The sequence below is a fragment of the Nomia melanderi genome, chromosome 2 (assembly GCF_051020985.1).
Source record: "Nomia melanderi isolate GNS246 chromosome 2, iyNomMela1, whole genome shotgun sequence".
Taxonomy (NCBI): Eukaryota; Metazoa; Arthropoda; class Insecta; order Hymenoptera; family Halictidae; genus Nomia; species Nomia melanderi.
Window position 1 is genome coordinate 869804 of NC_135000.1, and position 15194 is coordinate 884997.

A 15194-nucleotide genomic window follows, 5' to 3' on the forward strand; every position below is an offset into this window, starting at 1 on the left:
AGTTTGCAGAATATCCTAACAAACGCGTAAACCTCAAAAACCTGAAAAATATCAAATGAAACATGGCTGTTAGAACAGGACAAGACCAAGACGAGGGATCGTCGGAGAGTAAACTGCTTCTGACAATGCGATTTCTCAAGATATATTGGAAAATAATATTCGCCGTAACGTGGGCAACTTTCCTGGCACCATTCGTTGTCCTTTTTCAAGATCCGGTACGTGAAAACTATTCTGACACAGTTTTTAACCCTAATCGGACCACGATGTGACTTTGAGTCACATTTGAACTTTTTACTTCAATTTTTTCATTATTTCATATTGCATTTCCAAAAGTTTTTTTGGGCTTTAAAAATTTTGGCCCTATAAACAAAAACAATAACGTTTTAATCGTTCCTTTTATTCTTATAAGTGACTAAGAGTCACATCGTGGTATGATTCGTTATAAAAACACGTGGTACGTTTAGGGTTAAACCGTTGAACTGGCTAAATTATTTAACTCCATAAAATAAAGATAGAGGAAGGTAATGTAACATTATACACTGATTTCTAAACCCTCCCTTTAAAGAGAAAATCAAATATAGATTATAAGATATATTTTACTGTATAGTTACAGATGTAACTTCAATTTAACGAATATGTAAAGTTATTGCAATTCTCGCATGGCTGAAAGAATTTTCGTTATTTCCTGGTACTCCGCTAACAAGACAATTTATAATTACAATATTAGAATATAAGGAGTTCAAAATTAACTCAACGTTTCAACTATAAAATTACAAAAAATTCAAAAAGTAAGTTTAACACTAGGTTCGCGGTCAATTTGACTCATATTGAATTTCATAAACGTTAGTGGGTAAATGTTCGTGTCGGTCTTGATCGATACATTTACGCGGATATGTATCCTAGTAGTCTATTTTTAAATCCCTAATTTCCCAGATGCAGACTAATGAATATCAATTTTTCTAGGAACAATAGAATACACCATACAATAAACGTCCGTAACCCTAGTGTAAACAGATTTAGCCAATGCGCGACTGAAATAGGGTTGCAAATAATACCTTGTTTTATTTCACGTCTTCCATAGCAAATCCGATGCGCGTACGTTATACTGATAATGGGTGGATACTGGATTACCGAATGCTTTCCTATGGCAGTCACATCGCTCCTGCCTGTGGTGCTGTTCCCCATGTTGGGGGTGTTAGGCACGGCGGAGACTTGCAGCTGTTACATGAACGACACTATAATGGTTTTCATAGGTGGCTTGGTCCTCGCACTGGCCATCCAGCATAGCAATCTCCACCTGAGAATCGCCCTCGGCGTAATGAAGATGGTCGGCTGCAGCCACGCGAGGCTGCTCGCCGGTGTCTGCGCCGTCACCACTTTCATATCCATGTGGGTTTCGAACACTGCAGCCACTGCTATGATGGTGCCGATCATATTCGCCATTCTCGATGAACTGGAACAGGTTTGTTTGAGGCTTTCTCAATCAGGAATATTATAAGAGGTGTTTAAAGTTCCCGAGTGTCAGCCGTGATCATTAGAAATTATTTCCCGACGTGTTGCTAGCATTGCAGCTGGTATCCCGGGGTTTGAGGACTCGCTGATGATGGTTAGCCGGAATCAGTGCCTTCCATTTAACCCCTTGATCTGCAATGTCGTGTCAGACTCGTGACGAAAATTTTAAACTGAATTTCAGAAATCTACGTGTTATTTATTCTTTTTCAAATATATACTAACCCTTTGTACTCGGAAGTATTTCGTTAGAAATACTCAACATTTTCTAACTAGACGCGGACGATATTTTTTGAAATTAACTCAAAGAGAAATCGCAAGTGAATTGAGAAACAAAGCTTTTTTATACCAATACTTCACACATGAATGCATTACACAGTTCAATGTTGAATATCAAATTTTATAGTTTTACTGCATCAAATCAAGTGATGACTGAGAGTCACCTCTCGAATGCAAAGGATTAAATATTACTTTTCTATTATCAATCCTTAACCTTTGGAGTGAACGTAGACATAGAATAAGTAACATTTTGACTTGTCCTAATAAATAATTAACGATGAAGTTAATTACACAGTTGTATCGACCACAGTTAAAAAATAAATTATAGGGCAAAGGGTTAAGCATATCTTGCTACGGATTGGGATACACGCGATCAGCCGTGGCCGAACACTAGATAACCATGAGACACAAAATTCTGTTTGAAAATGTTCACCCTTTGCACTCGGAAGTTCTTTCCTAGAAATATGCAACATTTTTCAGTGAGATATATAAACAACATTCTTCGAAAATAGCAAACGTGGAAACGTATTGTAAATTAAGAAACGAAGCTATTTTAATTCAATATTTTACACATTGATGCACTATACAGTATGCACTATACAAAGAGGAAAAAGTAGTACTGTTTTTTATACGCAACACAATGGAGTATGTAATCTTTTTGTGTTTATACTATTTTGTTAGATATGTAGGTGACCTTCATTTTTTTTTTAATGGAATGCTGTACATTTTTTATATCACATAAAAGCGTGTGTCCAGACGAATTGATCCGTATGCAGAGTGACCTTCAAGGTTATGCAAGGTCATAAATGGAAGAAACATTTTGAATATTTCATACCACATAATAGCAGAATCGTAAGAAATTATCTCAACGACATGTTTCAAAGCCGATGGACTGGAACATACGGACTTGTCTTGTGGCCAGCAAGATCTCCAGATTTATCACCCCTGGACTGTTTTTTATGGAGTGCTATTAAAGCGTTCGTTTACGATACACTGCCCAGAGATGTAAACGACTTGAACAGTCGAACATCAAAAATGTAATTAATAGAGCCGAAATGTGCATTCATGTACAAGAAAGTCATTGAACATTTACTATAGCTTCACCAATAAAGAATACATTGGTATGAAATATTCAAAATGTTTCTTCTATTTCGGATCTTGCATAACCTTGAATGTCACTCTGCATACGGATCAATTCGTCTAGACACACGCTTTTATATGACATAAAAAATACACAGCATTCTATTTAAAAAAAAATGAAGGTTACCTTCATATCTAACAAAATAATATAAACATAAAAAGTCATACGCCATTGTGTTGCGTATAAAAAACAGTACTACTTTTTCCTCTTTCATTCTTTTCTAATATTTACTATTTACAAGGAAAACGCTGGCTAGTAATAGTGTGCACACCTTGTATAAGACGATAATTTTGCTATATCGAATCTAGTGGTGACTGAAAGTCACTTTTCGAGCGCAAAGAGTTAAAATAATAGTAATAACCACAGGCTTCTATCAGAGGAAATACAGAGAAATGCTAGAAATCTTGAAACGTCTCAACGATTACAACAAGGACTCTGGTTACCAACTTAGCCGAAGTTGGACCACCATACTCCCAACTTTTAATTGATCAGCTGACCAATGAAAAACACCGGATTGGTGAACATCCATCCGTAACTCCGAGTAAGGTATGCTTAACACGTTGAATGCCATGGGGTCACCGGTGACCCCCAACCAAATCGACTTAATATAGTTCACTCAATTAAACGACAATTATTTGAAAAAATTCCTATATTATAAATAATGCTATCTAATGCTGTGACATTCAGCTAGATGAACGTGTAATAGTAGTGCAATTCAATCAAATGATTTAACATTATATTGTTATGAGTTCATTTAGTCCGGCGAACGGAGAACAGGTCCGAGAGGCTTCAATATTTTTTTATCGTCCCCTTAATTACTTCGTTCATCGGGTGAGATTAATTCCGAGCGAATTTCTGCAACGGTAACTACATATTTTCATTTATCTGTTGCATATGAAATTGTCGTTTTTCTAATGTACATAGAACATCTTGAATCGAACCATAAAATAAGGTAGCTAACGCTATCAATCACTTTCGGCTGGATTCACACTAAATCAAATACTCAACGAGAAATCTCAAGATCAAAATAGATAAGACAATTAATTCCCCATACAGTTTCTGAAAGATTCATCTATTTCCTTTTATTCATTATCCGCCAGAGTCGTCATTTACTCAGCAAACATCCCCGCCTTGAAATAAACGTCTCCGTTATCGTGTGGCATCGGATGCGCCAACGTAACGCGCATTTTTTCCATGTCGTGTATTTTGTTATACGAAATCGTGCGGCATTGAACGTCTTAAATAGGAAGCACTGATTCTGGCTAACCAGTATCAATGAGTCCTCAAACCCCTGCTGATGCCAGCTGTAATGCTAGCGAAACGTCGGGAAACAATTCCTAATGCAGACTGCTTACACCCGGAAACTTTGAACACTTCTCACAGCACAGGTTTGTCATCTTAACCCTCTATGGGCCGAATTTTTGTTCACGATTATAACAAAATCTATGCAGTACAAAATTTATAAATATCCACATATGAATACAAATTAACAATGTGTTCAATACTTTCAATAATTTCATCAAACGAATATGTTTCGTAACTTTCACGTTATAATGACGCTAAACTTTCACGCCTGAGTGTATAGAAGTTTAAGTTAACTGATTACTTAATTTTATTCACCACTTTGAGTGCAGAATGAAATAAATCAACAAGATGCCAATATACTGATGTGTGACTTCAAAGTTACATGGACCTACAGAGGGTTAATTCAATTGATAAACTAATTAACCCTTTGAAAAACTAAAATACCAAGCGGCGTGAACGCACTTCTTTCATTTTAATTCAGAGACTGAACGACGCTTTTCTATTTTTACAAAAACAAATTTTAAATTTTAAATAGCGCGATCGTTACATTTTTCCAGTTCTAAGCGGGTAATAATAAAAATAAGAATGAATAATTAGAAGGAAAACAAATAAATAAGCTTCATCTGATTCTACGAACCGATAGACTGGCACTTTCAACCGTTTGAGTATCAGAGGTTTTTAAAAAAACACGGTCGAAAAAAGCCGAAAAGCGCAATAGTGCTTTCTGAATGGGTCGCGGAAAGATCCAAGCGGCGCGATAGCCCTCCTTTTATTTCATATTGAGAAAAGCTAAGCAGCGCGATAACGCTTGTCTTAATCTATGTTAATACTATTATGTTTATATGATAATTTATAATAGGTAACAACGAAATACAAAATGTATTACTTGGATTACTTGTATGCAAAAAAGGTAGCGATGCGACGTACATGCGTCTGAAAAGTTGAGCGTTTCGTCAGATTGAGTACGCTGTCAGTTGTCCGTATTGTTCAAATGCGCTGAGTTTTTTCGACATGAAATCTAAAGAGTGCGAAAGCGGCGCGTGATACTCAAACGGTTAACAAATTGACTACTACGGTGGTCACCAATGACCGAAGCTTCCAAACGACTTGAAAATAATTACACCTCGTAGGATAACTGACATCCAAGAAAAATGTTCAACCGTGTAAATAAATAGATAATAATGTAACTTAAGAATTGTAATACCAAATAATTGCAAATCATTTCTTTTTATTTTCATTATAAAAGAAAAAATGACACATAAAACGCTGAAATTTTTCGTGGCAGTCAACGTGTTAGGCAGTGTAACGGAGAAGTGCGATAGTGCCGGTTGGTACTCAAACGGTTAATTAGCTAAGATACTTATTCCACTTGTTTCTCATGCGATGTACATATAGGCTGGACTATGTCAGATCTTCGATACAGCGCCGATTGATTCAGAGGATCCAGAAGAGGAACCGTAAGTATCTAAGTATAGTGACCGAGAGGAGGATGAGTATAAGAGCGAGAGGAGAGAACAGAGTTTGAAAAGTGCTTGGAAACGAACAAAAATCGACAAAAATCATAGTGAACTGGAGCCCACGAATCTGACCAAGGCTTATTTAATGGCTGCGGCGTATTGCTCTACCTTTGGCGGAACGGGAACATTAGTGGGCACCGGCACCAATCTTACTTTCAAAGGGATATACGAGAGCACTTTCCCTGCCGCTGAGGGCGTCAACTTCACGCAATGGATGATCGCTAATATCCCGCAAATGGTCATCAATTCGTTCCTGACTTGGCTTTATCTTCGCATAGCTTTCACTGGATTCCTCAGACCGCGTAGCAGGGACGCACAATTGGCGACCATCGGAGAGGAAGGTGAAGCAATTACGAATCGAGTAATGAAAAGCTTTAATATCTATTCATGTGCACCGGTCGCTTGTATTTATTCTTGTACTCTATCGTTATTTTGCTATGCACTCCAGGTGATACAAGCAAGATACAAGGACCTGGGCGGCATTACTTTCCATGAAACCGGTGTCGCCGTTCTTTTTGGGACCTGTATATTGCTTTGGATATTCCGTAAACCCGGCTTTATCCGTGGATGGTCCGAGGCAATCACGGACATGTTAAATACCTTTCTTTACCACTGTCACATAATTCGACAAAACTTTGGACCCGCTTTAACATTCTCCTACTTCTCCTATTTTTAATTTCGTCTTTATCTGTGAATATCCACAATATCACTGTTACTATACCTATCCTATACATTAGGCTTGTCCAACCCGCGACCCAAGACGATTGTGAATGCGGCCCAACGAAAAATATACTTACAAACTTTGAGATTGTGACTAAAAGACTCATTAACCCATTTAAGACGAATTACAATTCCACGTGTGTAACGCGTTTCCTAGACAGAAACGAATTACACACCGTGTGTGTGATGATCATCAATTTCTATTGTCAGTGAATTGTGAAAAATTAGCATATTTTACTGGTAAATGGTAAATGTCAAAGGTGTGCAAAAATTAATACTTGTATTGGGTTCAAGCTAAAACTCTAAAAAGAGTTACCCATAATCGAATTGTTGGAATTGTAACAAATAAATGGTAATTATGAAAATGATGATTTCGAGATCTGGGTACCGTCTTTAAAAAAAAACTCTCGTCTCGAATGGGTTAACAATAATACAAATACAAGTGAAACATGCTATTAATTTATCTATGGCCCATAACAATCCATCTTCTTCCAATGAGGCTCAGAGAAGCTAAAAGGTTGGACAACCCTGCTATACATAGTGTCTCGCCATTTGTTCTAACGAACTAACATTTACACAAATTAATAGAAACATTCAGGACTCGACACCTGTTATATTTGTTTCCATCCTGATGTTCTTCATCCCAAAAGATCCCAAATTTATTTACAATTATAACAGTGATCGTAAGTATTAACAATATTCTACTGGTAAAGATACGTTTATAGCAGAACTGCGATACTCAAATACATGCTTTTGTTTTATAATGAAAACGACGCTTAGAATTACGTTTAATAATTCTAATACAATATATCAAAGTCACGTTTATACCCTATTTGTTTCATGATATATCATTTCTCGGCGCTCAACGGTAATCATGATTACTTTAGCAACTTTCAGTAGCTCCACTGTAAACGCACCACAGGCAGATATTTTATCGTCGTTCTGATCGACGCACAACTCTCTTAGCTTCTATCGCAACTCCGCTATAAACGTACTCTTAATTGACGAGTTACGCCATGTTAATTATTAATTGAAATTGCATTCGCAGCTGCGAAAAGACCAAAAAGGTCTTCGGAAGGTTTAATCACATGGAACGTGATTGAAAAAGAAATGCCCTGGAGTCTAATGTTCCTTTTGGGCGGTGGATTCGCGATATCCAAAGGCAGCATCGCTTCCGGTTTGGCCCAAACGATCGGCAACGCTCTTATGCCGCTGCGGGTTTTGCCGCCTCCGCTGATACTTATCCTAGTATCCATGTTTATTGGTACGATCACGGAATTCACTTCGAACGTCGGTATCGCAAACATTACCCTACCTGTCATTGCTCAAATGGTAGGTATAGGATAAGCGTGGAAGAGATGACTCGCTTTTTTAAAAGAACTATTACACCATAAATATCATTAACCCTTTGCGGACGAGAACTTTTCAAACCTTTGAAACCTCTTTGCATAAAAAATTGAGTTATGTTTCGAAATCTTAAATATTAGAAAAAAGAAACTACGTATCAAACTCTCATTATTTAAATAATTAAGTTACTTATTTGCAACTTTCGATTTCAGACAGGAAAGCTCGAAGTCGTCATTGAGACCATATTTGACCACGAAGGGTTAATGTGTAATAGAAAAAAATAAATACAAATAGAAAGAATAGAAACGACTAAAAACAACTGAAAATATAGAAATTTGAAAATCTATATGAAATCGAGCCATCTCACCCGGAATTTCCCTAATATAAATTATTTCAAACTTAAAGTATTTCACTAGTCAATCGTGCAACCTCATCAGTATGTCAATTATGGTTGTGTTTCTCGCAGTCTGTAGCAATGAAGATCCACCCTATGTATTTGATGATACCAGCAACTATAATGTGCTCCTATTCCTTTCGGTTACCAGTTGGTACACCACCGAACGCTATTATATCAATGATGGGCCGGATTCCGACGAAGTGGTTAATAATAGGAGGTTGCGGACCATCCATCTATTCACTTCTGGTTCAAAGTATGTGTTTCTTCGTTTGGAGTTCCTGGATTTACTCTGCCAACGAGTTTCCGTCATGGGCTGCTGAAACTGTAGAGTCCGGCGAAAATTCTAAGCACAACTGAATTGAAAGTACTGTATTGAGAAACGTTCGTTTTTTTTGTTCTTACCTTGTACTTTCTCCTATTCGGTATTTACCGTGAATCACAAAATGATTGATACACCTAAAAACTTAACAGGAATGTGTAAAATAAATACATGAAAGAATAACAGACAGTATTGTTCATTTAAAGTCAAATAGTTTATATTCTAAGGAATTGAAATTACTAAAGAAAATAAGAGTACATTATAAAATCAAGGGATAGTAAAATATTTTAAACTTTGCTTGCTTCAATTTCATAAAATTCTTGACAAATTTTGTGAATTGTAAGAAAAGAGCATATGTAGATATTTTACTCTAGATTTGTTTTTAATATTGATTTCACAATCGATGTAATATGTCCCAATATATAAGAAACCTTGAATTGAGTGAAAAATACAAAAATGTGAATGTGCTGTAAAATAGATATTATTTTGCATTAGAAGAATGAGAAATCATTCAGTAAAATATTATTTGAAATTTACAAAGATTGGAGAATAAAATAAAACATAGCAGAAAAACTATTAAATTTATCACAGGAATATTTTATTAATTGAAAAGTAAAAAAGAACAAAAGTAAGTGTATTTAAAATAAACATAATTTTCGAAAATTGTAGTAAAAAGAAACTGTTCTTCATGAAACAGTTTACAAAATGATTTATAATTCAGATGTTATAAAAAAGACACCATTAGAATAATATAATTAATAAAGCAAAAAGTATAGTTGTTACCAAAAAATATATTGAAGAGCTTACTATTTCAGCATAACATTATACTTTTCAGTGAAAATGAATACAATATTTGTGGCTCTGATAGTTATACAAAATTATCAAGAATTAAAGATTAAACATTTATTGCATTCACTTAAACATATAAATAGTAAAATTATAATCTAGGGATGCATTAGTTTTCATGAAATTGGAAATATACATAATAGAAGATATCATGAACAAAACTATATATCCAGATATATCAGAAAATAATTTCAATGTGCCAAGAAAATAATTATTTTAGGAACATTTGCTAAATACGAAAATCTTTAAAAGATTTGGAGAGTACAAAATTTATAATATGATATAATTGAAACCTTATAATATTAAAATCTGAAACGTGCAATATGAAATATAATTTACAAAACAAATTCAAATAAACAATAAACTCAATGAAATATATAATAAATAACAACTGATTATTTTAAAGAAAAACACTATTATTGCCACAAGGTACTTGTTCTTAAATAAAAAATACTAGAAAATTATACTTTTATTTACTTATTTTACACATTACTTATAAGTCTTTAGGTGTACCAATAATTCTGTAACTCACTGTATGTTAGGTCTTTGGTACAGGAGGAGACTCCGTTTTCTTCGGACTCAAATTAATTTCCTGTTGTTCCAATCTACGATGCCGTAACATTGTTGATAAGACACCATTGAAGCTAGCAGTCTTTTTCTTGGCACTCCCTTTTGGAGTACTCTCACCTATTCTTCGTACAGGCAATCTAGGCGATGACATCTCATCCATAAAATCAAAATCTGACTTTTCTTCCATCCTGATACAAAATATGTAAGAAGAAACATTGTAATAAAATATAATTAATTTATAATCATTACGAATAAAATTCAAATGTGTACTTGTATTCTTGCGAGCCATTATCCTGTTGTCGATTGTTTGAAAGTAATGGAGATGGGCCTCTTCTTCCAGGACATTTCCACTCAAGATCCAAAACCCTGTTGTTAGCTTCTAAAGCCTCAATCAGTGTTAATATGTCGTCGGGCTTTAAATTCCATTCATTCTATGTGGAGTAACAGAATAAGAAAGCAGGCATAAAAAATGCATGGATAATGAAATGTAAAAAACAACATTTGTGTTGCTTACCTTTCCACCAGTTTCGTATTTCTCGTCGTCTGAACAATCTATTGACCATTCTTCCTCATTACGGTCCATCCTTTCTCTATTCAAAACAGACCATAACCTCCCCTGTAAGAAACATTACCAGACACGATAATCCACAACACATTTGGGATTGAAAATACGGTCATCCATGTTGACGTTAGATGTCGCTTTGATACTACATAACTCTGTCGAGATGATAGGTAACTATATAGTCAACGCAAATTTTTATTTATAATCCACAAACGGTAATCTTTGTAAAGTTTCCATCAAGAAACAGATGTAAAATAATCAATGCTTGCAATGAAAACTTTATTAACACAAAACAGAACTTCAAAATAAACTTTCTTTTTTGTAAAAGGAAAACTAACAGGAAAACTAACAATAACGTAAAGATAAATTCTCTTCCTGTTCTCTCGTAATGCGTCCACAGTCAGTTCTAGGCTAATCAACAAAATTATAATTTTCATATAGAAGATCCTGCTCACATACATACTCCAAGCATCTTGTCCCTTAAAGCTGCAGTTTTTTTGGTTTCCTCCACCTTTGTACTTTTTGTCACGTATAATATCATGAATTTGATAAAAGTGTCGATAATCACTAAAATGTATGTTACCTTTATGAGTGTTCTGCAGTGATCCGAAGTGTTCAACGTGCATGGTTTAAAGAGGTTCACTATTCTTATCGATCGAGTGCAAGTGCCTCTCTTTTATCCTGAGGATACATTGTAACTTAACACGTTCGCTACCAGTGTCATATATTTGTAACGGCCGCAATCCTATATTTTATATAAAGAAAATGAAATTAATCCTATACATATAGTTAATTAAAGTTACAAGCTACGAAATTACATTTAAGGATTCAATGACTCGTTTTAGCTTCATTTGTTTCAATAGTTTGTTTAGAAGATTTAATGAATTGATTAAAATATTATAATTAAGAGAATCGCTACTGAAACAAACGCTGGTAGCGAACGTGTTAACCCTTTGCGCCCCTATGTCATGACTCGACATCAGTTTTATTCATAGGTGTGCTTCTTCGTCAAGATATTTTAAAAATGCAATATATATGCATTGCAGCATGTATATTATTATGCTGTTTCCAATATTATTAATAAAAAGAACTGTTTACACTGCTTTCTACAAACTAACTATTCTTCAAAGGGCATTTCAAAAACATTTTTAATAATATAGAGTTATCGAGAAAAAAACTGCAAAAGGAATTCGGAGAGTAAACGATTAAACATAAATTTTAAGCAATTGTGTATATTAGTCTCCTACTCGCTGTTTCACGTTTGAAAACCAGTACACTTGAGTGACTAGGTTTCTCCTGTACCTACATGCCCTACCTCGCAACATGTTGGGATTACGCTAGAGACCACCATTTTGAAAACGTAAAATAATACCCACAGTTTACGAAATAACAAGCCGTTACGCAGTTTAAAACACTCGCTTTCTTTCATTTCCAATTCGTGGAGTAATTTTTAAATTTCAAGATCTTCCAATGCTTATAAGCAAGGACTTGGTCAAACTACATAGGCTCGATCACCATTGCCACGCGGCTGAGGGCATCAACGTGTGTCATTCGGCTCCCGGATCGATGCTCAATCTTGTAGTTACAGTTCTGTAATAACAACGTTCACCGACCAATACGCGGATTAATGTCTTGTTTACTAAATGCAAGTTTTATGGAGTTACGATTAGTTACCACAGTGAACGCTATTCCTTAGAGGTATACTCGAGACCTCTGCGGCGCATACTCGGACCGTTACGACCAGGTTGCTTTGACCCAGATGGTTCGCAGGCGGTCGACGATGGCCTGCAGAATCATGCCCCGTGTTGATGAAATTAAGACGATTGTGAGACCCTTTTCGGCGGAGAGTGTAGTTGCGTGATTGAGAGGAGCAGGTCAGAGTGGACTAGCGTAGACAATGCAGTTTAACAGTAGAACTACTGAGCATTTAATACGATTAATATGCAATTCCCATAAAAATTGTAACAATAGATTATTTTCAGTTTCTTCAGACATTCATTATAGTACTCAAATGAAGCTATTTATTTTCAAAATCATTCCGAATATTTGATGCTTCGAAGATATCAATAATTCCTAAACAAAAAAATCAAAACCAGTCATTTTGACTGGTACGGTAGTTCTAGTGTTAACAGTCTAGAGTAGTAGATTAGCGTAGACCAGCGTGGAACAGAGTAGTATTGCATAGAATAGTTTAGTTTAATTGCAGTCGCTTATAGTCTATTGCAATAAACATACAAATACACCTAGGCTTGTTTTCGCCAAAACCTCCGCTATCCCACAATATTATTGCTATCAACTCTAAAGGTTCCCATATACGTTGAAACCTGTAGCAATACATGCATCGCTACAAGCGTTAGGTTTGAGTCTTTCAATCTTTCATGATACACGTTAACTCAAAGAGTGAAAAAGGTTTAAATCCATTGGTTGTAGCAGTGCCTGCATCGCCGCCTGTTTCAACGTAAATTGGGGCCTTAAGACATTCACTACCAGCGTCACATATTTGTGACGGCCATAATCCTATATTTTACATAATGAAAATGAAATGCTTGCTTCTTAACCCCTTGCCTGACGATTTAATTTCGTAGGTGCATTTGTTAGAATTATTTATCGTTAATAATGCACTAACAAAAGAAAACATTCCATGCTCTTTCTATGTCTAGATTTAGTATAGACCATACAAATGGCTAACAAGAACAATAATGTTTCATTTAAACTTAACACAACTCGATGACATTTATGTTTGTTAAACCATATTCGAAATCTTCGTCTCGTGTCTGACACGATATTGTAAGGTAAAACGTTAAAGCCGCATCTATACATACTCCGATAAACCATAGCCCCTTGCAGCTGCATACACACATGCTCCTAGCCTCCGACCCCTGGCGTACACTCGTACACGCCCTACTCAAGTGTTCTGTTACACAAAATTGCTAATTTTAACCAGTTAATTGTGGAATTTAGTTTGAAACATTTCTCATTGTGCACGCAATAAAATCAAATAATAAACTCGTCAAACGTAGAGCAACTGCATCTATAATACATTCTAATGAAAAACTACAGCGAAACGACGAAGAATTGCACGTTTATCTGAAAAAATAAATAAATAGTATAATAATAAAATAAGTTTTATTATAAATAACTTATTTTATTACTACAACGTAGTTAACTGGTTAATTGCTATCACCTTCCATTTTTGTAAAATGTGAGTTTTCGGAAAATCTAAGATCTTTTTTAAAATGTGGGTTTTTCAAAAAACCTAAAACTTTTTTTTTCAAATGTGGGTTTTTCCAAAAACCTAAAATTTTTAGCGAGAATAAAGTATTGCACAGAAACTAAAAACAAGAACTAAAAAAGGCATTCAACATTATGTATTAATCGCGGGCTGTGAAATATTTAATCATATAAACAACTATTAGACAAAAATTTTAAAGAGAACCATATATTATGGGTTATGTATCATTCCGCTTGAAAGTTCAATTTAAAAGATAGGACATACCCGAACGTGGCAGTAATAAAAAATTTGAACTTGGCTGGTAAATGTGCGAAAGATATGCGATTCAATTTTCATATTGACCGACAGCTATAACCTGAGAAGAGTCGAATTACGTGACCTAATTATCGTGTACTAAATAAAGTTTATATTTTTTTTAAATCATTGTGTACTAATAAAGTTTTACAAAATTCGTGATATCTTATTACTTTTACAAATTAAATATATTTAATAATTTTCAATTATGTTATGCAGACATCATGAAACGACTAGAAATTGTGAATATGCGTGATTCAAAATGACGGGTACCGACCAGTCGTGTCGGATCGGAAAAAGTCGGGCGAGTTCGGGCGGATGTACCCGACGTATTTGAATATCAGATAGCCTGATTGTAAACGTTAAACTTAAAACAATCATATGAAATTTGCCATGTTCAGACAAGGTTAAGTCCGAGACCTGTGATTCAAAATATGATTCGAAATTTGTATCAATGCGGTTCTTATGTACCTATACACTCTATCTTTTTTAACACTAGAACTACCGAGCACTTAAACCGTCTTTTTAAAATTTCTTTATAAAAGCTATAAGTGTGAATTTATTAAGATTTCAATTGGTTTGTATTTCAGTTTAGATATTCCTAAATCGGCTTCTTTAATCATTTCTTAAAGAAGTGTCTGTATCTTTATACTAATTGTAAAAGAAGAAATTAGGAATTGGTCGTTTTGATCCGCCTAGTAGTTCTAGTGTTAAATAATAGATTCCTGCGCAAACATTATGAAAACATTTAAATACGCTTTTATACTTTTATTACTACTCGATATTAGATTGTATTAATGTCGACACGAGTAACTAATTGTGCGATGTGAACAAAGAAGAAAAAATATTCATTGGGTCTGACGCTGACGAATCGATTATCTTAAAAAATTGAGTACATAAATCATGGTCCACATTGATACGAATTGCGAATCGTATTTTGAATCTGGAGTATCGAAAGAATTGATCCGTGCTCGACTGATTTAATCCACAATTTTTTAACTATCTGTGGGGATCAAGCTACATGAAGATTTGAATATGCTGGGTACTTACCCGAACTCGTCTGATTTTTTCCAACCTGATCCGAACTCAAAATTTTGGATACCCACAGATATCTACTGTAGATATTCTGATAAAAATAAGTCTGAACGTACCGTAA

At 35.0% G+C, this 15194-nt stretch overlaps 2 protein-coding genes across 2 annotated transcripts; one reads left to right on the plus strand and one right to left on the minus strand.

Annotated features, from left to right (window-relative positions):
• Positions 1–62: 62 nt before the first annotated feature.
• Positions 63–8913, plus strand: LOC116425963 (protein I'm not dead yet). Its single transcript, XM_076364871.1, has 8 exons — positions 63–215; positions 1082–1462; positions 5630–5691; positions 5800–6112; positions 6200–6342; positions 7060–7154; positions 7520–7803; positions 8285–8913. The coding sequence occupies exons 1-8, from the start codon at positions 63–65 to the stop codon at positions 8570–8572; spliced, it is 1719 nt and encodes a 572-aa protein (XP_076220986.1). The 3' UTR covers positions 8573–8913.
• A 918-nt stretch (positions 8914–9831) lies between these two features.
• Positions 9832–10634, minus strand: Pa1 (PTIP binding protein Pa1). Its single transcript, XM_031974264.2, has 3 exons — positions 10465–10634; positions 10221–10381; positions 9832–10138 (listed from the first exon to the last, which is right to left on the minus strand). Exons 1-3 carry the CDS (start codon positions 10531–10533, stop codon positions 9919–9921), a joined length of 450 nt encoding a protein of 149 aa, XP_031830124.1. The 5' UTR covers positions 10534–10634; the 3' UTR covers positions 9832–9918.
• Between the last annotated feature and the right edge of the window lie 4560 nt (positions 10635–15194).